The sequence below is a fragment of the Taudactylus pleione genome, unplaced genomic scaffold (genome assembly GCF_031769625.1).
Source record: "Taudactylus pleione unplaced genomic scaffold, aTauple2 ptg000007l, whole genome shotgun sequence".
Taxonomy (NCBI): Eukaryota; Metazoa; Chordata; class Amphibia; order Anura; family Myobatrachidae; genus Taudactylus; species Taudactylus pleione.
The window spans coordinates 25,064,365-25,088,660 of NW_028284410.1; the positions used below are offsets into that span (position 1 = coordinate 25,064,365).

At 45.5% G+C, this 24,296-nt stretch overlaps 1 protein-coding gene across 1 annotated transcript in view; it reads left to right on the plus strand.

Moving 5' to 3' along the window:
• ZMPSTE24 (zinc metallopeptidase STE24) overlaps window positions 1-24,296 on the plus strand; it is a 31,863-nt gene that overhangs the window by 4,826 nt on the left and 2,741 nt on the right. The window contains exons 2-8 of the mRNA XM_088460585.1: window positions 12,960-13,106; window positions 15,240-15,326; window positions 18,015-18,131; window positions 19,695-19,847; window positions 19,938-20,079; window positions 20,353-20,516; window positions 23,501-23,611. Coding sequence (XP_088316711.1) covers window positions 12,960-13,106; window positions 15,240-15,326; window positions 18,015-18,131; window positions 19,695-19,847; window positions 19,938-20,079; window positions 20,353-20,516; window positions 23,501-23,611 — 921 coding nt within the window. The remainder of the gene's footprint in view (window positions 1-12,959; window positions 13,107-15,239; window positions 15,327-18,014; window positions 18,132-19,694; window positions 19,848-19,937; window positions 20,080-20,352; window positions 20,517-23,500; window positions 23,612-24,296) is intronic.

The following is a 24,296-nucleotide window of genomic DNA, read 5'->3' on the forward strand; positions in this document are numbered from 1 at the left end:
GTGATTCGGCCACCTACATCAACGAGGCGGCTCTAGACATTAGTACTCTGCTGTCTAGAATTTCTTCAGCAGCGGTAGCTGCTCGTCGCACCTTGTGGCTGCGATCCTGGAAGGCGGACGCAGATTCCAAGAAAGGTCTGGAAGCGTTGCCGTTTACCGGAGAAGTTCTCTTCGGTCCGGATCTGGATAAGATTGTGGCCACGCTGGCGGCAGCCAAATCTGCTTGTCTCCCGTCGGCCGCTGCTCCTTCTGGTTCTGGACCATCGTCCTTTCGGTCATCTAGGGCCCAGGGCAGGCCCAAACCACAGTCGTTTCCTCGACAGGCTGGCCCTAAGAAATCGGTCAAGCCCCGGAAACAGGCATGGAGTACCAGACGTCCGGCCCCCAAGCCAGATGACAAGCCTGCGGCCTGACGGTCCGGGTCTCCCCTTGGGGGATCCCAGGGTGGGAGGCCGCTTGCTGCAGTTCTCCCGGTGTTGGTCGTTCACTACGACAGACACTTGAGTTCTGGAGGTGGTCTCCCACGGGTACGCCCTCTCCTTCCGGCACAGACCCCCGGCTCGATTCTTCACCACGGGTCTACCATCAGACCGGAACAAGGCTACGGAGCTGCGGAAGGTATTGCACACTATGCTCCAGGCTGGAGTTATAGTGCTTGTTCCATTCTCCCAGAGGGGCCAGGGTTTCTATTCAAATCTATTTTTGGTACAGAAACCCAATGGGTCATATCGTCCGATTCTCAACCTCAAAGCACTCAACAAGTCTTTGCGGGTCCCGAAGTTTCGGATGGATACCCTACGGTCCATCATTCTGGCGCTGGAACCTGGGGACTACATGGTGTCATTGGACATACAGGACGCTTACCTGCATGTCCCTATTCTTTTGCGCAATCAAGAGTTCCTTCGGTTTGCAATCCGCAGCGACCACTTCCAGTTTCGGGCGTTACCTTTTGGCCTGGCGACAGCACCACGTGTTTTCACCAAGGTGATGGCGGTCATGGCGGCTTCTCTGCGGCTGCAAGGAGTCCGCATGTTGCCGTACTTGGACGACCTGTTATTGGTGGCAGGATCTCCAGAGCTCCTGTTACACCACTTGGACCTGACCATTGCACTGCTGCAACAGCACGGCTGGCTAATCAACTGGCAGAAGTCCACTCTAATCCCGTCTCGGAGGATTCTGCATCTTGGAGCCTTATTGGACTCGGGACAGCAAAGGATCTTCGTGACGGAGGACAAGATCTCTGCTTTACAGTCAAGGGTGCGCAGTTGTCTGCACAGCCGCCGGGTGTCCTTACACTCGGCGATGAGGTTACTGGGCTCCATGGTGTCGGTGTTCGACATGGTGGAATACGCCCAGTTTCACTCCAGACCTCTGCAGCACCTGATCCTGTCCAAGTGGAACGGGCTGCCTCAGTCTCTGAAGTTCCAGACGATTGTGCTCACCCCGGAGGTTCGCCTGTCCCTTGCGTGGTGGTTAAAGACGACCCACCTCGACAAGGGACATCCGTTCTGGGTTCCAAATTGGGTCCTGTTGACAACGGACGCCAGTCTTCGGGGCTGGGGAGCAGTTTCGGGTCCACACTTGTTCCAGGGCAGGTGGACGCCGACAGAAGCGGAGCTTCCAATAAATATCTTGGAACTCCGTGCGGTCTTCAATGCTCTCCTGTAGGCACAGCGGTTTCTCCAGGGTCACCCGGTGCAGGTCCAGTCGGACAATGCTACCACCGTGGCCTACATAAACAGGCAAGGAGGAACTCGCAGTCGGGCGGCTCTCGTAGAGGTCTCTCGGATCCTGGTTTGGGCGGAGCGCAATATTCCGGCCATATCAGCGGTCTTCATCCCGGGAGTGCTAAATTGGGAGGCGGACTTTCTAAGTCGCCAGGACGTTCATCCAGGGGAATGGTCCCTGCACCCGGACGTTTTTCAACTACTGGTGGACAGGTGGGGTCTTCCAGAAATCGACCTCATGGCGTCCCGGCACAACAACAAGTTGCCGGTGTACGGGTCTCGCACAAGAGACGAAGGGGCGTCTCTGGTGGATGCTCTGTCCGTCCGGTGGACGTTCAGGTTCGCATACCTGTTCCCTCCGGTCTCCCTTCTTCCACGGGTAATCCGGAAATTCAAACAGGAAGGAGGGACGCTCCTGTTGATAGCTCCCGCGTGGCCCAGACGGCACTGGTTCTCAGACCTTCAGGGTCTGTCCGTGGACAGTCCTCTGCGGTTGCCGCTACGACCGGACCTTCTGTCTCAGGGTCCTTGTCTTCACCCGGACCTGACTCGGCTGTCTTTGGCGGCGTGGCTGTTGAGACGGCCATGCTGAGGTCCCGGGGGTTTTCCAGCTCTGTGGTGCGTACCATGTTACGAGCTCGGAAACCGTCTTCCGCGAGGATATACCATCGCGTGTGGCATACGTTCTTCCAGTGGTGTCGACCGAGAGGTTATGCACCGCGGGAGTTTCATCTGTCTCGGATTCTCGCCTTCCTGCAAGCGGGACTAGATCATGGGCTTCGCCTTGCTTCTTTGAAGGTACAGGTTTCGGCCCTATCTGTCTGGTTTCACCGTAGGATTGCTACAATCCCGGATGTGCGCACCTTTATGCAAGGTGCTCTCCGTATTCAGCCGCCCTTTGTTCCACCTGTGGCGCCTTGGGATTTGGCTGTGGTCCTGAGGGCTCTCCAAGGACCGCCGTTTGAACCACTGGGCTCAGTGGATATTAAATGGCTAACAGCTAAGACTGTTTTCCTTCTGGCCGTTGCTTCGGCCAGACGTGTTTCTGAGTTAGGGGCTCTTTCTTGTAGACCCCCTTTCTTGGTTTTTCATGGGAACAGGGCAGTGCTCCGCACTCGGCCCGAGTTTCTTCCCAAAGTTGTTTCCCAGTTTCATGTTAACGAGGAAATAGTTGTTCCGGCCTTTAACTCACCGGGTCTTTCCGTGGGTGAGGCCTCTTTGGATGTTGTGCGGGCCTTAAGGACTTATGTTGACCGCACTTCTTCGTTTAGGAAGTCGGACGCTTTGTTGTCCTCTATGGCTTCTGTAAAAGGGTTGGCCTGCTTTAAAACTTTGGCAGCCTGGATCCGTATGGCTATTTCTGAAGCTTATCTTCATGAAGGCCTACCGGTCCCTCCTTCTCTGAAGGCTCATTCCACTAGGTCTGTGGGTCCTTCGTGGGCAGCTTGACGTGGTGCCTCGGCAGTTCAGATCTGCAAGGCTGCTACGTGGTCTTCTGTCCATACCTTCGTGAGGTATTACAGGTTTGACACCTTCGCCTCTCAGGATGCTTCCTTCGGGCGGCGGATTCTCCTTTCTGCACAGGAGCGTCCCCACCCTTGAAGGATACTGCTTTGGGACATCCCCAAGGTATCCTGTGGATACCCTATGGACCCTGAAGTAGAAAATATGAGATATGGTAAGAACTTAAGTTTGTTATCTCTATTTCTACGAAGTCCATAGGGTTCCACAGGACTCCCGCCCTGTCGCACCTGTGCTGCAGATGGGCTTTGCTCTGGTCACCGGTTTTCCGTCTCCCTCTGGTGAGAATGTGATTCTTGTATGTGTCCAGATCTTTGTTCTCTCTCTTCCTTCTCCTCCTCCTCCGGCCTAGGGCTTGGTAACTAACCGAGGTGCCTTGGCCCGGGGGCGGGGTATAGGAGGGGGACCTAGTGCATCCTGGGAGGCTGAAAGCTTAACTCTTTGGTGCCCTGCGACTGACGTCACACCTATACCCCCAAGGTATCCTGTGGAACCCTATGGACTTCGTAGAAATAGAGATAACAAGGGTAAGTTCTTACCATATCTCATATTTTTTTACATGATCTGTCGTCACGATTTGTCGAAATCGGCCAAATTGGATGAAAAGTCGGTGTGTGTGGGCACTTTAAGAATTGAATTGGCTGTCCCTTATAATTGTTTATTTTAAGGTAGGAATAGAATGGAATTGAACAAAGAGAATAAGGGAGAGCGCTGGACAAAGGTATAATATTTATATTTAATATCACTTATAACACACACATTTAATACAAATTACGTAATATATAAAATAGACAATAGAAAAATTAATGATACTAAAACCAGGATCAACCAAATTTGTACATGCTGAAAAGTTCAGTTTAACGCCGAGCACTTCAGAGGTTAGAAAATGGTCAGTTTGTTAGTGCAGATCGATTGGCATAGAATAAAAATGGCAGCAAATGTTAGTGGAAGCAAGGCTTAGTGAGAAAGCATCATGCACTTAAAGCATCTACAGCCACAAGCGTATAGGTGAAACTGCATAGGTACAAATAGCAACGAGTCCTGCACATATAGCCAAACTCCAGATAATGGTATAAAATTCCTACAGGTATGGAAGGACTGAGGGTCTCATTCAGACCCGCTCACGAGCGCAGGACGCTCGCAAGCGAGTCGATGGTACCCAAATGCGCATGCGCATGACGGAGGCTGCTCCGTCGTGCGCATGCGCGAGACCCGGCGAGCGACGGGGAAGCCGTCGCTCGGGGTCTTGCACCAAAGGGGGCGTGCTGTCGATGGTAGTGACAGCACGCCCCCTTTGGTGGGCGTGCCGGGGGCGTGGCTGCCAGACGGAGGAGTTCCCATGGGAACGCCTACCGTCAGGGTCCGGCCCCACTGACATCACTAGTGATGTCAGTGGGAGTGATTTTGGCTCTGATAGAGCCAAAATCACTCCAGGGCTTGCGGTCACCGACACCCTACCGCAGGGTCTCATCGCAAGCCCGATGGTCGCGATGGTCTTGACCATCGCGACCATCATCATGGACGCTCGCATAAGCTGTGGGTGGTAACCCACAGCTATGCGAGCGTCCAAGATGCCGCTCCAAGTTTAGGTAGGAGGGCCCTGATTCAGAGCGAGCGCTCTGGTTAGAGCGTCTGGCTCTGAGTCAGGCCCTGAGTTCAATAAAAATCACACAGTGGTGTCCCCATGACTGGGACTACACTTGCTCTGTGTGTAATAACACTGTATGCCGGTAACGTTCACTCTAGCTCCGGCGTGAGGCAGGGCACCGGAGCACGAGAGGGCACGTTCGTGCGCGCGCCCATCGAAAAGGGGGCGTGTCTATAAGACGCGTCCCCTTTTCGTCGCTCTTGGGGGCGTGCCCGGCACTTACGGACACGCCGGGCAGCCCCCAAGCCCTGCAGACAGGGAGAATAGATGCCGGGCGCATGCGCCCGCCGTCTATTCTCCGGCGGTGACCGGGTCACTGCACATTTCTTCACCCGCGGGACACTGCGACCCGCGGGTGAACACGGCTCCCGCAGGCTGTTAGGGCAGGGCGCTTTTTGCCTTCCAGAAGGAGGGCAGGGCGCCGCGCCCCGCTAAAACAGCCTAGCGGGAATGCTATGCCGGCGTCCCAGTCATAAACAGTGAAGTGGTGTCTGCCTGCGTTCCTGGAGTCTCCGTCAGCGTGGCGGCTCTCTGTGAACCTGGAGGGGAGAGCCGCGCTAACCAGCGTGCCCGACAGAGTAAAGTCCCAGTCACTGTAGGAGCAGTCTGTACCTCCGTGTATGAATCGCGACAGTCAAATGGAATTGACTATCCTAATTTAGTAGGAACAGGACAGCTCAAAATTATTATTGCTGAGTTCTACCCGGGTCGCAGTTCAGTTTAAAAGGGTACCTGAAAAATAACCTGGTTCAAGTGACCCGGCAATCCAACACAGGTAGCTACCAGGATGGATCTGGGTAATGGTGCAGTGTAAATGGCGCAACCCGGATTATCTGACCTGGGTCATGCCTAAAATGAGCTGATTGGTGGTTTTTGAGCAGTCACCTCCCAAGTTTAGCAGGGCAGACCCGGGTTCAGTGTGAACGGTGCTGACCAGAGAATAACCCAGATCGATAGTGCTGTGTAAACGGTGTCTGACCTGGGTTGGAATTATGTCTAAAAACCTAGGTCGGACCTGGTTTTTGGTGAAAAAGAAGGTATAACTAAACTTTAATCATAACCCTTTTGGCCTGGTCTACTTACACCCTCCCCAAACATGCAAACTGGCCAAATAGGTGAGGGTTAATTTATTTTACTGAAAGGCTGGATCTGTCTAGTATGGCCTTTAACAAACTGGCATAAAGCACCTTTTCTCTACTGGCAACCACTTCTGTTTTTTAAGTTCACCCCCTAAAGGAGGAGTGAATTCATAGGAGAGAGGAAGAAACCCTAATGCAGGCAGACAAATTAAAGTAGAGAGCAAAAAAAGTCTGACTGGGTGAGACCCTAAAGATGAGAGAGACAGACTAAAGGAGAAAGTATTAGAGAGAAATATTCAGCACATACTACAAATACTCTCACTATAGATATCAGCTTTAGTAAATGAAGTGAGTGAACAATAGTCTTCATTCTAGCACACTGCACCTGTAACAACCCATGCAGTTCCTCTTTCCTGCCTAGGGTGACACACAGCTAATGCAGCAAACTTCTGATATACAGACCAGTGTGTTGCCAGGTACACGCTAGACTATCTGTCACCCAATCCGAACGGATCGGACGATGTATCTCGGGTGCATCGTCTAGAGCGTACCCACTATGATGCTGACTATGCATGCTCCCGCGCATCATCAGCGACATCGCCCATCGGACCTGCATGCCGGTATGATGAGCGACATAGTCAGCGGGGGACACATTGCCAAATGCAACATGGCCCCTTCTGTCTATTTGTCGCTGCCGTTATTGGCAAGTGTGTATGCACCCCGCTGGGTCCCGTCTCTTACAAGGTTGGTACACACTATACATCGTCTAGTGCAGGGGTCTTCAACCTTTGGTCCTCCAGATGCTGTGGAACAGCATCCCAGCATGCCCTGCCACTGTTTTGATATAACAGCATGCTAAAACTGTGGCAGGGATCTGTAGTTCCACAGCAGCTGGAGGGCCAAAGGTTGAAGACCCCTGGTCTAGTGTGTACCTGCCTTGTGCTAGAAGCACCAGAGCAGAGTGTGACACCCCAGGCAGGAAAGAGCAGCTGCAGGGGTTGTGAAAGGTACAGGTTGCTAGAATGAAGACTAAAAAAGTCAAAGTTGCCTGTGACTTCTAGATAAAAACTTGACACCATTTTCCTTACTTAAAAAACAATATAGACATGATGTCATAATAAATATATTGGGGGCAATCCAATTGGGTGCGAGTTGGCTTGTTGCAGATCAATTCCAAACTAATTTTTTTTTCCAAAGAAATACTGTGTTTGTTTGTGTGTACCCTTCTGAGGGTGTGGAAAGGTAGGGAACATCTTTATTTTAAGGTAAAAATGTTGTTACAGTGCAGAACGCCTTGAACAACCCCCTTAACGGCTAATTAGGCATCTGGAAGTTTTCAATTAGCTTAATTGGCCCAATAATTACATGTCATTTTTGGGTGTAAAAAAAAATGGCTTAAATTACTTTCATTTTTTAAAATCAAACAAACATAATGAAATGAATGGTGAAATAAGACAATTGCTTTTTATCATTTTTTTTGTTTGTTTTTAAAAGTGACCACCAAAATAATTTGTTTGAGATTAAACAAAAAAAGTTTGATATTTTAAAACAAATACAAATCATTTTAAAACAAATATACAAATCACCCATTTGACACCATTTAAAAACCTCCATTACTTTCCTTATTGACACTAACAGCCTTCTGTATGATTCTGCCAACAAATTTGTCACATTTTGGGGTTCCAGCATGGTTCCCCATTTTTCCATGGCCTTCTCCGAAGTCTTGTGTTATAGAAAATTCAAACATCCTCGCTGTGAGTACCGCGAATAGGCATTTCTAATTGGATCTCCCATTTCTCAGGATTGCGCATTCTTGTAATGTTTGCAAGTTTCATAAAACAAACTCGCTTTTGCAAACTCGCACCTAATTGGATTGTCTCCATTGTTAAGGGCAATGCTTGAGAAAGAGCATGTCTTTAGGCACAGATGGTTATTTAGACATCAATACTGTAATATGGCTTGGTTGATATTATGCAAAAATAAGAAAACCCGTATAGGTATGGTTGGGACAGACCCTTCTCACCGATAAACTCCAGCTCCTCGTGAAAGTTCTTGTTGCAGTTGTAAGAGTGTATTATCTGGTGGTCTGCGCGACCTCCTCTCCGAGGGTCTAATAGTTGCACAAAATCTTCTCTTCATCAATAGTGACCATTATAAAGAATTATAGGAATAGGACACAAGTTTCCTCTTTAATCTATTTTCTCTGTCTGATATTGCTAAATCTGTGACCCCCTAGATTTCTTTATTAATCTTCCATACAGTCTTCTCACTTTTTCCGTCTCTTATCATGAAAACCCAGACAGAGTGTTGCCGCTACCAAAGCTCCATGTGAGCTAAACATGCAAGCTTTTACTGGGCCGAAACCGCCCAAATACCCTTGACAAATCTATCAAGTCACCTGATTATCGTACCCAAAATGTATTATGCATATTAATTAAACCTTGAAATCATACTCAGTTATCCAAAGACCATGTACATGATATTAAAAGTATTTTACTCCATAAACGGGAGTTGCAAGGTAATAGATGGTTTACATGCGAATAATACAAAGAGATAATACAGCAGTGATCGCGCCGAGCTTCAAAATATGTGGGTCCCAGGGACCCGCCACTTTAAAAAACTGGGGTCCTACCTGATCATTTCTGGGTCCCATCATAATTTATGCTTTAGAGCTCCCCATTGGACCTTCAGACCTCCCCACATGCCCATATACCCCTTGAATGCCCCTCTGCTACTCCCAATTGACTCGGTCAGACTGCAGTACCCATTAACAATAATGGGGACTGCTGTACTTAGCCTTCTGCAGGATATTTCTGTGAATCTTCTGCATTAGACTGTTCTTACATAGCGGTGTTACATAAAATTATGCAGAAACTGTAGTTTCAGCATAATTTTATGAAACATCGCGGACCAATAAATAAATTTTAAAAAAGTACTAAAAAAAAATGTTGTTTTCTTACCTTTGAATGCTTAAGCAATTGTCTGCGTCTAGCTGTGCACTCTTCTGTCCTTTTAATTCTGTGGGAGCTGGATGGGGGCCGCTGCGCTCATGCTGTAGGTTCTTTTGGCTCCTTATCTTGATGTATGGGAGGCAGAGCCGGGGACAGGAGTAAGAGGTGGGGAGCCGGGGACAGGAGGATTTTGGGAGGGGATTTGGGGGTAGGCAGGGACAGGAGAAGGGGCTGGGTGCCCCCAGGTATTAGAGGGGAATGAGAGCCACATACAGGAAATGATAGGGGTGAGCTGGGGATAAGTGAAGTAGACAGGGGAAGGGGCTGGGTTCAAGATATCAGATGTGGAGGGGAGCTAGGAACAGGAAGGTTAGGCAGGGACAGGAGGGGTGCCACCGGGTATTAAAGGGGGGTGGGGGGCCAATACAGGTGGAGGGGAGCTGTGGAAAGAAGAACAGGGAGGGACAGCAGAAGGGGCTGGGTGACACTGGGTATTAGAGGGGGTGGGGGGGGCACATACAGGAGGAGGTGGAGGGGAGCTGGCGACAAGAGGAACAGGCAGGGACAGCAGAAGGGTCTGGGAGACACTGGGTATTAGAGGGGGTGGCACAATCAGGAGGAGGTGGAGGGGAGCTGGCGACAAGAGGAACAGGCAGGGACAGTAGAAAGGGGTATGGGTGACACCGGGTATTAGGGGTGGAGGGGAGGCGGGAATTAGAGCCAGAAAGTCGGGGACTGCTGGGGACCAGGTGCGCTGCTGTACTGTCGTCCTCATTTGCAGCAGGCACCTGGCTGGCTATTCCAAACATTCTGGCTTTGGCCGCGCTGTCCACAGGAGACGAGAGACTGGGAGCGGGGCCTTGGGTCTCCATAGTGCTTCTGGCCGCACATAGTGAGGGGGCGGGGCCGTGGGTCTGCACTGTACTGCTGGCAATAGACATCACACGCAGCTCAGCGGATAACGGTGGCCACCCCGAGGTATTAAAATAGGACCGGCCACTCTGTACAGCGGCCCAGCCCTTCTGTCTTCTGCTTCTGACTGTGAGCTTGGTCCCAGCTCCGCCTCCAAATAGCAGGAGGGGTGGCAAAGAATTATGTCTTACCGCTTCTGAAGGGATAGACAGGGTAGCGCTATTGGCTGCAGCGCACAGCATCTTAGCCGACTTGGCAGCCAGGGATTGGCCTGCAGCGGAGCGCGTCCCCGGGGACCCACCCATTCTACAAATGTGAGTCCCCGGTTCTCAATGCCATGTAAGATATGCACTATAGCCCGTATTTGCAAACACTGTACAGTAAATAACTCAGTAGTGAATTTTTATCTTTAATCACAGTAATGCATTACCCCATGCAGTTGCTAAATAAACTTCAATGCAGATTCTATTTAATCCTTCTTCTTGGTGTACATGCAGGTATATATATATATATATATATATATATATATATATATATATATATATATATTGTATGTGTGTGTTGATATGTTTATGTAAGAAAGGTGTAGGCAAGTGTTATATCATTTTGCTCTTCTCTGTGTACGTGTGTATAAGAATGTGAGATAAAGAAAGCACAAGGCTGAGTAGTGTGAAATGTGCATGTGTGTGTATATGGGGGAATATATGATGTACTGTATGTATAATTAAGGGATACATTTTCTCTTGCACTTCCGGCGAGATTAATAATCTATAGATACATTGTGGATGGCAATCTATCAGAGAAAATAATTATTTGTGTATATGTGAAAATATAGAATACATGTGTGGGTGGAAGTGTGGTGTATAAGATAGAGAGAGCGAGAGAAATATTAGTGTGCTTTGTGTTGCTATGTGTAGGAGGAGGGGTGGAGCCTCAGGCAGCCATGGTGGTGTCAATAAATGGCATTTGTGAGCATGTCTGAGCATGGAGATGAGAGAAAAAGAGAGAAGATTTCAGATTAATTGTCCTATCTATTTTACCCAGTGTGAGTGTGTTTATAAACCCTTAAAGGGAGTTTATGGTTATGTAGTGTGTTAGCTTTAGATAGGGTTTATATAGATAATTATGCAGGCAGAGAATTATGTATCTTGCAGAAAAGTACAGGATGCAGACAGAGAAAGGGTTAATACAGAGCCAGGAGGGTCCAGGGAGTTGCATAGAGCAGGTCTCGACAAAACCCGAGGGCCAGGTAGCCATGGCGACCAGATTTGCAGCAACCATCTGCCACCGCTAGTGTAGTTCAGACCGCGAGCGCGGTCCACACTACACCATAATAAACACAGCTGCCAGCCGATGAGGGTCAGACAGACTCTCATTGGCTGCTGCGTCCACGGAGTGAGCCGGCTGGAGCTCACTCATGAGCTGCGCCTTCCGGCTCCCCCCGCAGCTGGTGATGGGAGAGACGTCATTACGTCTCTCCCATAGTGCAGAGCGGGCAGGTTTTTTTTTTTGGTGTGTGTAAGGGGCACTGCATAGGGGTTGGTGGTGGCGGCTTCAGGGGGCACTGCATGGGGGTGTGTGGCCGCTTCTGAGGACACTGTATGGGGAGCCGCTACTGGGGCACTGTACAGGGGTGGGCTGCTACTAGGGGCAATGCATAGTGGGGACTACTACTTAGGTCACTACTGGGGGCAATCCATAGGGGGGACCACTTCTGTGGGCACTACATTGGGGAACCACTACTCTGGGCACTGTATATGAGGTGCCTACTGGGGGCACTGTATGGGGTGGTGGCCGCTACTGCGGCACTGTTTAAGGGGGGATGCTACTGGGGCACTGTATAAGGGGGCACTGCATAGTGGGGACTACTACTGGGGGCACTGCATAGTGGGGACTACTACTGGGGGCACTGCATAGTGGGGACTACTACTGGGGGCACTGCATAGTGGGGACTACTACTGGGGGCACTGCATAGTGGGGACTACTACTTGGGGCACTGCATAGTGGGGACCACTACTGGGGGCACTGCATAGGGGTGTCCAAAGCATATTTTTGCACCTGGGCCCACCACTCTCTAGTACGGCCACTGTCGGCGGTAGCTTTGCTTGCCCGGGGTTTTTGGCTGCGGAGAGGTGATCTTTCTGGGGGATTGGTTGCCTGGAGATGGGGGTTAGCTGCTCAGTAATGTGGCTGTGGGAGGGTGGTTTACCTGGGGTACTTCGTTAGTGGTGTGGCCATGGGGCTGGTTGCCCGGGGCGTAGGTGCTAAGTAATGCTGCCCCGGGGGAAGGGGGGATCTGGCTCCTACACTTTCATCCTGGCTCCTAGAGTTTAGAAACATTTGTCAAGCCCTGGCATAGAGCGAGTGTGTATAAAGAAAATGTGCTCTAAGTAGCAAAAAGTGCGTGTAATATGGTTATTACAGAAGTACATGCAGACAATAATAGTACACAGACCTTCTAAAGCAAGTGTGGTGTATCCAGATCTCAGGAAACCTGGAGTGTGTCTTGGATGGCAGTGGCAGAGGAGAGAGCCGGCTATATGGGTTGTTTTCAACTTGTATATCTTTACCCAGCATGCACCTCCCCAGCCCAAACCCCCACATATCCACATGACCTGAAACTAGGTGCTATTCCTGTTCTTTGAATTAGGTTGCTACCTCCTATTACAGTCATGTTTCTTAGTTTGGTGTGAGCTGGTTTTGAACTAATTAAAATCTAAATCTTCTGACCCCTGCGTAAAATCCTTAGTGGCACTGAGATGGTCAATATTGAAGCTCCTTCACAGCAGTCCATGTTATATCCTCCAGTAAGCTGCCATGAAATATAGCTTGTTCCAGTTTTTGTCGTCTTAGTGCAGTCCCTCGATGGTCCGTGCCAGAGCAGCATATGCACTGTAATAAAGTCACAATCTTTGCCGGTTTTGTAAATGATCTCCCGAACCAGCAGTGTCGGTCCAAGTAGTGATTATTCAGAGATTCAATTATATCTGAAAAATTAACCACTGCTTCCCAATCCCATGAACTTTTCATGTGAATAATTCTAAGCAACAATGGGGGTTCTGACTTAAAATATATAGTTATTTATTAATGTGTTTTTTTTTTTTTCTTCTTTTCATTGTAGCGGAAGATTTATCGAACTACAACACATGTACCTGCAGAACTTGGTAATATTATGGATCCAGAAACATTTGAGAAGTCTCGACTTTATCAGCTTGATAAAAGTACCTTCAGTTTTTGGTCTGGATTATACTCTGAAGCAGAAGGCACAGTACGTTGCACTTAATATGTTTATAGAAAAATACTGAGTTTTGTTTAAGCTGTTTTTGGTTACTATTCAGGTAAACAAACTGAGGCCAGCTAGTGCAGAGCCTTAAACTCAGAGCCTGACTCAGTAAGGATCGCTATTGTGATCGCAGCTCCGTGATCGCACGCAGAACCACTGCGAAAATATGCTAATATTGTAATGCCGGCGCAGCCTAATATAAGGACGCACATCCGTAATACTTGGCTAAATAGAGAAATCATCGGTGCCATCGGTCCCTCACGCAGAATTACAGCAGCCCTGACCTTACTTAGAAATTGCTAATTTCATTGCACGCAGTGGGAGCTCAAGCTGAGTATCCTATAGCAATGGGTCATTTTTGTACGCCCATGCAACGGCGTTGAAATGCACTGACATGCCTGCATTTCGCCGACAACATCCCGTCTCCCCCCACAAATGGCACTTTCTGCGATGGGTCTGCGTGATCAGCCCCGATCGCAGTGGCCGATACACACACTGATATGCATGCACAAAACGCAACAATCGGTCAACTTCATACACTGTTGCAGTTGCGATCCTTAATTAATCAGGCCCTCAGTTTGTTGCAAATGTTGTCTAGCATACAATTAACCATTAAAGGTTGGATGAGACAGAGGCATTAGGTAAGGCAACTAGTTAGGACTTAACCACATGAGCAGTTTCTGTGGATCCAAACAAAAAGCAGCGTGAGAAAAATACCAGAGAAATACAGTGACCTAGGCCTCTTTTAATCTCTTTGCTATGCCATTTCTACATCGACAGCAGTGAAATGTGCAGCTGTGCGATCACCTTGAGAGGAGGATTTCCACATCATTTCTCCCTCTGTTTTCTCTTGTTTTGTTAGGAGCATAGCTAGACAAACCGCTCTTGTTAACAAGCCTTTAATTATTTGGGTATGTGGTGTACTCTCTTGTGGAGACTGGTTCTTTGTGGCAGTGTGATTGATCCATTGCTGTTTGCCTGTAGGAAAATCTCCACAGTTATTAAAAATTGTTGAGTTCTGGAGTAAGTGATAGTGTGCAGTGGAGTACTAGGGTCTACAGTAATGTCACTGGGAGCCTGCACCATGCATTTCCTGTTGTCAACGGTAATAGGCTCAGTGTATGTAACTTCTAAATATGCACATAAATCACATGTATTGAAATGTGCACATTAGCCTAGAAATTAAGTCTATTAAAAGCTTGGGTGGAAAAACCTATATATATTCCAAGAGCTACTGTAATTGATGGAAAATGATCCGCTCCAGTTGTTAAAAAACATAACAAAAACAATAACAATTGGATACGTGTGGGGGAATTCAGTTGTTTATTGCTCCTGTCTAAAGTGACCGGGAGCTATTCAGTTGTTTTGGACGACTAGTCTCACGCTAATTGCGATGGCCTCATTTACGTGCCCAGATGAATGTGATTAGCCGAGTTAAGGAGTCTCTCTGCTAAGTGCCGATTGCTCTGCGAACCACTATATTGCTGGTTCGTGAGTATAGTTCTGCAAGACTGCACAGCAGACAGGCGCTGCATCCACTCCACGGGTGCCGTCAGCTTGGTAGGTGCAAAAATGCAGTCTGAAATGGGGCATGGACCAGGCAATTCCAAAGTTTGCATAGTATGAAAAGTTTGCGACTTTAAAAAACAAAAACCCTTGTTTGATATAAAATAATAGTCCCTTTTATAGTGTTAAAATTGTTGATAATTCATAATTTATTTGCTTTTGTATAGTAACTGTTGCAACAATTTCATGGAATGAGCCAGTAGTACCTGCTCCACCAAGCAGCCAAACTAAGCAGTTTACCTCCACAGAAATCCAGGAATTGCTGTATGTATGTATGTATGTATGTATGTATGTATGTATTGGCAAATGTGTATGTTTGGAATAATTTAATGGATAGTGTTGCTTTTTGGCATGGAAAATTGATGTTGATTTACCTTAAATCCCTTTTTTCATTGTGATTCTTCTTTATACTACCATGTTAAAACTGCAACCAAAAGTGAATTTTTATATTTGAATGTACTTTTATTGCAGAGAAGATACCTAGTGATACTAGACCATATAAGTATAATTTTCTATGCAGTACAATTTTATACTTGTTGCATCTATCTACAGCTCATACTTGTTCTTGGCGGTATACCTTTCCTGTGGAATGTGTCAGAACAGATACTGGATCATGCAGGCTTTGGTCCAGAATATGAGGTGAGCTTATTCTTATTAAACATTTGATGCATTGTTTGTAGCCATCAATTATTTTGCATCATCCTTCAACATGACCGAAGCAGGATTGTTTTTTGGGATGTTGAAGATGGTAGTACAGTGACTATAAATAAAGTATTTGACCACTTTAAAACTGTTTCCATCCTCCTATTTTTTTTTTACCCTCAGCCAAATGCAAATGTGTTTCAACTTTAATTCATATCTATACTACCTGGAGGGGAAATTGCCCATAGTAATGGGCACATTGGGTGCACAACTTGTAACTGTGGTTTCCCCCTCTGATGCTGCAGCTTGCACAGGTGGGTAGGGGTCAGCGCTGTACTCATAAAGAGATGGTGTTGGAATGGAGAGCTTCTTTGGACGGTTTCGCTGTTGTGTCTGGGGTGAGGTGCAATCCATTTCCAGAACCCCCACCCTGTTATTGGTTCCCACACTGAGACAAGCCTGCCTGAAGTCAGACATGGGAGTAGCCTGCTGCTTGTGCAATGCAATCTGCGTTATGGTCTATCTTGTCCACTATCATTTTGAATTTGTGCACTGCAACTGTTTTCTCTCACCTCATCATGTACTATTGTGGGACTCGATCCAGGGCTAATACTCGATCCTTAATCAGCGATTATACTTTTTGCAGCATGACCGAGGTCCAGCAGCACTTGTAGGGGGTTTCGTCGTGTTGGATGAATCTCTTATAGCTGTCCACCTTTTACTGAGGGCCAATCAGGATTTTTTTTTCCTCTGAGGGAGCTTTGGGAACCAATAATAATTTCTGTAACATGTGGCTGGGGCATATTGGCCCAGCTGCTGCATCAACAGATGAAACAGTTGGCCTCTAAGCCTGGGAAAGTCAATATATGGTCCTTTTGTGTTTCGTGTCCTCTACTTAGAATGGTGAAATGCACCTTTTCAATAAGCTGTGGAAGCACGAGACAACTTCTGCACATGAGTCTTAGAAGGTCAGATTTTGAGGAGTTCTTCCAAGAGGCTGAGATTTCTATGGGCAGCAAGGAGTAAGATTTTAGGAGAGCCTTATGCATTCTGCTACATCCTCTTAACAGCGTGTAGTCGGTTGCATTATTGACTGATCTGTTTTGCAAAGCATGAACCACACTTGATAGAATGTTCCTGGTCTCTTGTAGGTTGTTTTATCCTCTCCCCTTGGAAATATAGGGATAACTAGGAATATACTTATTGGTTGGAGTTCGTATAGTGACATTTTAGACCATAATCATCAAGATCGGTTCAAGCATGGTAAATATTTTGCAGGCAGTTAGGACCTGTGTGGAGGTGCTGAGCACATACATGATTCTTCAGGTTACCATTTTAGACATGCCTCTGATACTGCGCCACATGTGCTAACTTATGGCCTGGCTGTCAGATACAGGGTGGTTGGGGGACCTTACTGTTCTTATTTTTTAATTTTTTATTTTCTTTCTGAAACTGTCCTATTCAGATAGGTAGATCAATCGATAGATAAATACAGATGGGTCCACATACATCTAGCCCCCTGGCGCGTTAAACAGCCCTTCTAGTTGCGCAATGCCGTGGCGTGACTCGGTAGTGCCGAAATATACACCCGCACTTGCTCAGAGAACATAGACATGCTGCATATCATTTTACTCAGCAGAAGCTGCTTGTGCTATCTATTTGCATCACTGTGCTAAAAAGATTCACTTGAAGGTAAAAAGACGCATGAAAAGACGCTCTGCGCTACCAAGTCACACTGAGCTCTCGCGTTGTGTAGCGTGACTTTGTAGCGCATGGATGTATGCGGGCACACCGATAGAGATTTGTAGGCTCACAGTGGAGACATGCATTTTGCTACCCATCAAAGCTCCAAGACCGAAGGACTGGGGTTTTGCTCCTTTTCTCCCACAATGTTAAATGATGATTTGGACTCCTAAAGAGAATTCTCTGTTTCATGGGAGACTAGCAGGGCAATGGTCTTGTGCTGCTGAGTGTCCAGCTCCCAAGACTTTAGTGGAGCAGTCTCGATGGGCAGGATATCCTGTGGAGGAAGCCTGCTTACTTATCTTCTTAGTCTGCTCAATTCCATCTCAGATAATGGGGTGAGAAGAATGAGGAATTCATCATTATTCTTCACCAAAGCATTTTCTCTGATCATCTTGGTGACAAAACATGTTTTGCTAGCTTTTGACCAAGCCAACCTTTCGGACATGCTGAAAAGGAAAGTCTGTTGCTCCACTTGTGGTTGTGAGGTGACTAGTGCCGTTGTTACTTAGTTGAGGTTTTAATTTCTTTGGTCTGGATGAATTAAGGCTCCTAACATATATAGGGATAAGGGCTGGCACACTTTTGCAGTCGGAGGATGCTACATCTGGCGGGACTGGATACTCAGGTTTCAGTTGGACTCTTGCTTTTGGCCCTGGCTCTGAACTTTGGATAGATTTGTCCAGGCCTTTATTTCTTTAATTTTATTTCTCCTATATATCATGCCTTTTCAACATTTAGTTTTATAATATAATTTAATTTTAAGATGTCTAAGAAATAATAAGATAAAAGCAGCCAATGAAAAGTAAAGCATGACAAAAATGTTATTGTGTAGCAAGGGTCCATGAATATGTAAATGTTTTTTTTTTTTTTATTTTCCCTTTCCTTCTAAAATGACCACTATGACGTAGTTGAAAGCAAGTCCTTTAATCTTTGTTTTAGATCTTTCATTCGCTGATGTTTCTACTGCTTGCTACTATGTTCAGTGCCCTGACTGGTCTCCCGTGGAGCTTATATAATACTTTTGTCATTGAAGAAAAACATGGCTTTAACCAACAGGTAATGTTTCATTTTTGATATGAATGTGGGCAGAACAAAGTATTTTTTTGTTTTAAGAATTGGCTTTTTAAATAAAAAAATCTAGAATAATTTTATTTTTTTTCTCTTTTATTGAATTTTGAATTAACAGTTGGGATACATAAGAAAAAAAAAAAAAGGGGGAGCAGGACATTTACCAACTCTCCCCACACTGCGTGTGGTGCTATTTCCAACTAAAAATTTATTTACAACTAATGCAGGTTGTGAGGGCCAATTTAAGACTTTCATTTCCGACAGGCATAGCTCTAAATTTAAAAACGAGATGTAACTTTTAAATGTATACTAAACGTAGAGTGTCAGGGTTTTTTTTTTTTTTAAGAGACCTATAACAAGACAATTGTATTTCCTTCTAGTCTACTTCAGTCACTGATTGCTGGGATCAGATGAAGAACTGTGGCACTTGCTGACATTTCAGTTGGCACTGGCTGTGTACTCTGGGAGGGGTGGTTTATTCCTATTTTGGCAAAGAGGGGTAGAACCTCAACACTGAATAGATTGGCTGGGCAACCTCCTGTAAATCTCAAGTCTACCGGCAACTTCCGTGCAGTAAAAAAATCGCACAACGCGGCAGCTCACATTGACTTGATTCTGCCGCTTAGAATAGCAGTATGATAGATGTAGTGAAATCTGATACAGGACTAAAAACTGAAGATTCAGTCAGACGGCTTTGCCTTTACAGGCTTCGTATATGAATTCAGTAATCTGCACAACACATTTCTACAATGCAAGCCTGTCATTAACGCTCATCTGTGCAGCTATTAAAGTATCTTTCTCCTAGCATGTCAACAAGCTGTGGGAAGAAACGTGATGACCAGTTATAGAACAAACTCGTTAAAATACAAACTTCAATTATTCAAGATACAGGACTTTAGAAGTGTATAAAATGTACTGTTCTTGTGCCTATAAAACTTAAAAAAAAAATCAAAGAAAAAAATCAATATTTGACTGACAAGTTTCCAAAGAAATATTAGTTTCCCACATGAAGGTAAATGCAGTTCCCCACTGCAGTTTTGTGAAAGGTTGTTCTCATTCATCACAAACTGGAAATGGGATTCCACAGCTTTAGGATGCATTGTATATACAGGTCAGAGTTTACCCAAAATTGAGCGGTTGTTTTTCGCCAAAGTGCACAACTTACGAAAAAAATGTTGGTTCATTTATCATGAGGGGCAGTGTCCAGATGGTTCTGAAAAAAATCCCCACATTTTTAGCCAAAAATAGGGATTTTGCATTTTTTTTTCGCCTGGTCTGGGATGGAGAACTTTTCTCCAGGTTTTTTTTCGCCAGTTGCATTTTCGCCTGTTTTTTTGGCAAAAATATCGCAGTTTTTTTTGCGAAAATAGTCTGTTTTTGCCAATGGCGAAAATAACGGCCGTTTTCACCGCTAATTGAATACGGCCCTAAGTTTTTAATCTATTATAGAGAATAGGAATGACCTGAACATCCAAGTAGGACGTATGTTTTTGTGGGTTTTTAATTAATTTATTTTTATATAGAAACAAAACTGTTTTTGTATGTTTGCAGACTCTGGGCTTCTTTTTCAAAGATGCCATAAAGAAATTCTTGGTTACACAATGCATTCTCCTCCCGGTCACATCTCTCTTGTTGTACATTATCAAAATTGGTGGAGACTACTTCTTCATTTATGCATGGCTCTTCACTTTGGTGGTGTCTCTGGTAAGATCATATTTGCTTCCAAGTTCTTTTATGGATATACTAATATTTTATCAAACTGTACTTGATTATTTCTCAATTCCTTAATCGTAGGTTCTTGTGACAATATATGCTGACTATATTGCACCCTTATTTGACAAGTTTATCCCACTTCCAGAAGGAGAGTTAAAGGAAGCTATTGAAACAATGGCAAAAAGTATTGAATTCCCATTGACCAAAGTTTATGTTGTTGAAGGTAAAAACTAAATTTTTAATTTATATTCTGGATAGGAGGCTGAGCTTCCTCAAAATGTTAATGCAGCTAAAACGTGGGAGCTCAGATGGGAGGTAGATGGTGCATTTATTTTCTTTCTTTACAGCTTCACTTTTGTGTTTTCTTACTCCGTTTACAGCAAGGACACACCAATTATTGTTCAGATGCATTGCTGAAAGTTCATTGCAGTTTATGTTTTGCCTCTGTTGGATGTGTGTATAATTTTTTAATTATCATTGAATGCCTTCTCTCTAGGTTCCAAACGTTCCTCACACAGCAATGCATATTTCTATGGGTTCTTTAAAAACAAGCGTATAGTTTTGTTTGACACGCTGTTGGAGGACTACTCTCCTCTAAACAAAGATGAAACTGAAGAGACCTTGGAAAATGAAACCGCTGAAGTTAGATTGAAAGCCAAAGTGAGTTAACATTAGAACTTTCTTTGATTAATAGTGCACTTTAAATAAAACTTATGTAGTTTCCTTTTGTACTTGTGGGCAGGGCAGCTAGCAGATAGGGGCACTATGTGTGCCCGAAAAAGGGGTGTGGTCCCTAGAAAAAGGGGGGTGTTCTTGAGACATGCTCCCTTTTCATCACTGTAGGGGGTTTGCCCAGCACTCGCGGAGATGCTGGGTTGCCCCCAAGCTCTCCCCGCGGTGTGACTAGATGCCATGTACCCGGGAAGAGCTGACAGCTGGAGTGAGCTGAGACAGCTCTGCAGCCTGTCAGCGTGGAAATCCTATAAAAGGTCACCCGGAGGAGAGCAGGGCGCTGGTAAAGGGGCAGGGCACGGCGCTACACGAAAGAAGCCTAGTGGGAACACTACACTTGTCATCCCCATGTTACATCACTTTTGTCTAATTGATCTGGTTTTGTTGACTCTTCTTTACAATTTTAGGAGACTTTTGTAATGATATCTTCCATTATTTTACCAATCTGAAGTGATATGACCTTTTTTTGTAATCTGATAGGGAGAATATTTATTCATAAAGTGTCCTTTCATTTGTACAGAGTGGGGGACTTTTAGGAAGACTGGTTAGAGTGCACTTGAAAGGGAAGAGACTGATTTCTTAAGTATTTTATAACTTTACAATGAAAATGCATGCCAATGCTAATTATAGAGATGGATGAAATACATTTCTGAAACAAATGACCTATATAAGGAAGTATTGCTGAATTAAAAACAAATTTAATTGGCTGGTCCAATCCACACCCCTTTCTTCACCATGGGGCAGATGTACTATAGCGGCACTTACCGCACCTCTATAGCTCTTCCTGCTTCACCTCTTATCAAGGCGAAACAGGAAGCAATAACGCCAAAATGTATTAACATCTCAACCGCCAGAGTGTAGGAGAAGAAACTCCCCCCCCCCGTCTGGCAATCTGTGCAAGACCCACAGTGCATCAGCCTTACCTCCTGCCCCACTGTGCATGCCCAGCTGCCAATGTTAGCACACATGCCAGCAGGTGATCATTCAGGTAACGCATATGAATGATTTCCATCGCCATACAATGGTATCTCGACTGTGAAATTGTTAGATATTTGCAGATAACAGAGAAAAACCACTTTTCTGTAAGTTATCTGCTTTCATACATACCATAGCAAGGTTTAATGTATGTGTCAAACAGTGCTGGTTATAGCACATTTGGCGCTTACCACCTTTTAGATCTCCTCCCAAGTGCTAAAGCTGCCCACACACACAGCGATATTTTAGCCGATCTGGCCGATTCCGACACATTGGAACGACAGATCGTGTAAAATATGGCCAAATCCTGAGTAAATCTTGAGTCCCCACTCGCGATCACGATGCGATGCGCGTCCCCGCTGGTCGCACATCGCATCGTCAGATCTGCCGTGCAGTAGGGCAGATCTGACAATCTAGGATGCGATGCACTGTAAAAAGTCTGGATGCAGGAGAGATCATATGAAGATTGGACACCAAATCGTGTGCAGAGCTACCGGGGAGAGTTTCATGGGAAATCGTACACATTGGCTGAACGTGAGCACATCGCTATGTCTGTGGGGGCATCTTTTCTGTGGCAGAAATTAACCGTTTTCTTGTGTTTTAATGCCACTAACGATACTTAATCAGAACCTCTATACACACCTGCCTATACCTTATAAAACCCTTCCTATAAACCTCCAAGGATGACGCTAATTTGCGTACGCAGTCATACCATAAATAAAGACTTAGACGTGGAATCTGTGGTTCCAAAGCACAAGTGTTATTCAGGTAAAAGTTCAGACAGTTACACGCAATTGATCTAGACACAATTTAGGCGCAAAAGGAAATTATACAGACCCAAGTACAGTATACATACGCAGGCGCTTCCGGAACCGGAGATAGGCATCAGCAAGAGACCCCTAGTCATACAGCATTCAGCACGAAGACTCAGAACCAGCGTTCGTGCACACATATTTATACCCCCCAGAATAAACAGGACAATAGGGAAGTCTGTTGCTGATGTCATTGGTTCCCAGGGGAGAAGCATCTGTTACAGCACATTTAACAGGCTGGTTCAAACAGACTCTCCCTGCCTCTAACAGCTGGGGATCTTCCTCTTCACGCCCCCTGCAACATCCTAACAGGTGTTCATAAAATATACATTTTATTGCTTGTAGGCTCTGCGATCCATAACTTGAGTTTGCATGATGCGACCTCCCCACCGATAACACCGGAATACTGTAAAAAGAATACACATCAGTACAAATCCAAACATGACTTGTTTGGCATGTATAATACCTTAGTTATCAAATATCTTTATTTCTCAGCATTTAAACTAACTGAACCAACTTAAATCGTACACTTTAAAGCGTATTGAACCTTATGTGTGAATATGTAATGTATGGGTATTCCGGGTTTGATATATGGACGCTAGTTAACTTGGGGCAGATGTGTGCGCATAAAGCTAATAAATCAGCGGTTTTATACAAAGTCCTATGCATTCGCTAATATGCGACTAGTTAACAGCGCAATTGTGTGTATGAGAAATGGTGAAAGATGCAAACGCATGGTGCTATTAGTATTATCGCCACATGTACTAAACTGTGAGTTTATCTAAAATGGTGCTTAGGCGGCCATTCGCAAAATGGCGTCTTGCGATCTCATTTTCAAGATGGCGTCTTGCGGCCAGTCGCAAGATGGCGTCACCGCGATTAAATTTTAAACTGAACTTGTCTCAGCCAATTATTCAGCTTCGACACCACGTCAGTGTTTGTGGTTTTCTTGTGATTTTAATTCATATAGTTATTAATTGTATTTCAATTTCATATTTAAAATGATTCAGGCTGAATTTTTATATATTTTAAATAACACTGTGCTTTTATAGTATATAAGTACTCCAGAAGCTTTGTCTTTAGATACCAATTGGTAAAGCTGATCTGTGTACTTTCCAAAACTAGAATGCAAATAAGAAGCAGGGTTGCAACAACCAAGAGGTCCTCGCTGTTCTAGGACACGAGCTGGGCCACTGGAAGCTGGGACACACTGTAAAGAACATAGTGATTAGCCAGGTATGTATGAGAAGCCCTGTTTCTAATGCATTAAATCACGTTGTATTCTTCTTCATCATTGTGGCCTGTTTATTTGTAATGCAATCTGCTGACTGAAACAATTACATTCTACCAATTGCAAAGCACAATGGAGTATGCTGGCACTGTAAAAGTAAATGTTGATATAATAGTAATACTGCCATCCTGTAAAGAAACCCAAGCAATCCATTTTGTCTAATTTATTGTCATATTCATATAGTTACTTTGTATAGTGCAGATTTGATGGCAATGTATCAAATAGTTATCAATTAGGGGCAAATGATTTATAGAAAACTGACATTTAAAACTAGGAATTAATAATATTTGCAGCTCAGTTTTGTGCCTACAGCAAGTAAAGGATTAGTGCAGCAAATATGATCACATAATTTTTTTAAGATCTTTAGTGCTCTCCCCATGCTTTATTTCTCGGATGGTCCACCCAGCAAAATTCCCCTGCCATCCAACACTGACTCGGCTGAAAGTCGCTCTGCACTGACCGGGCCACATCACTGACTGGTCATAACAGTGCAGCTCACTGCTCTCAGCTATTCCCACCAGAAGGAGAATGCAAGCCTCCACCTCGACCATGGCCCACCCAGCACTGGAGCCGAACATTGCATCCTCACAGCCTCCCCCTTTCCTACCCGGACCTCGCCCAATAGTGAGA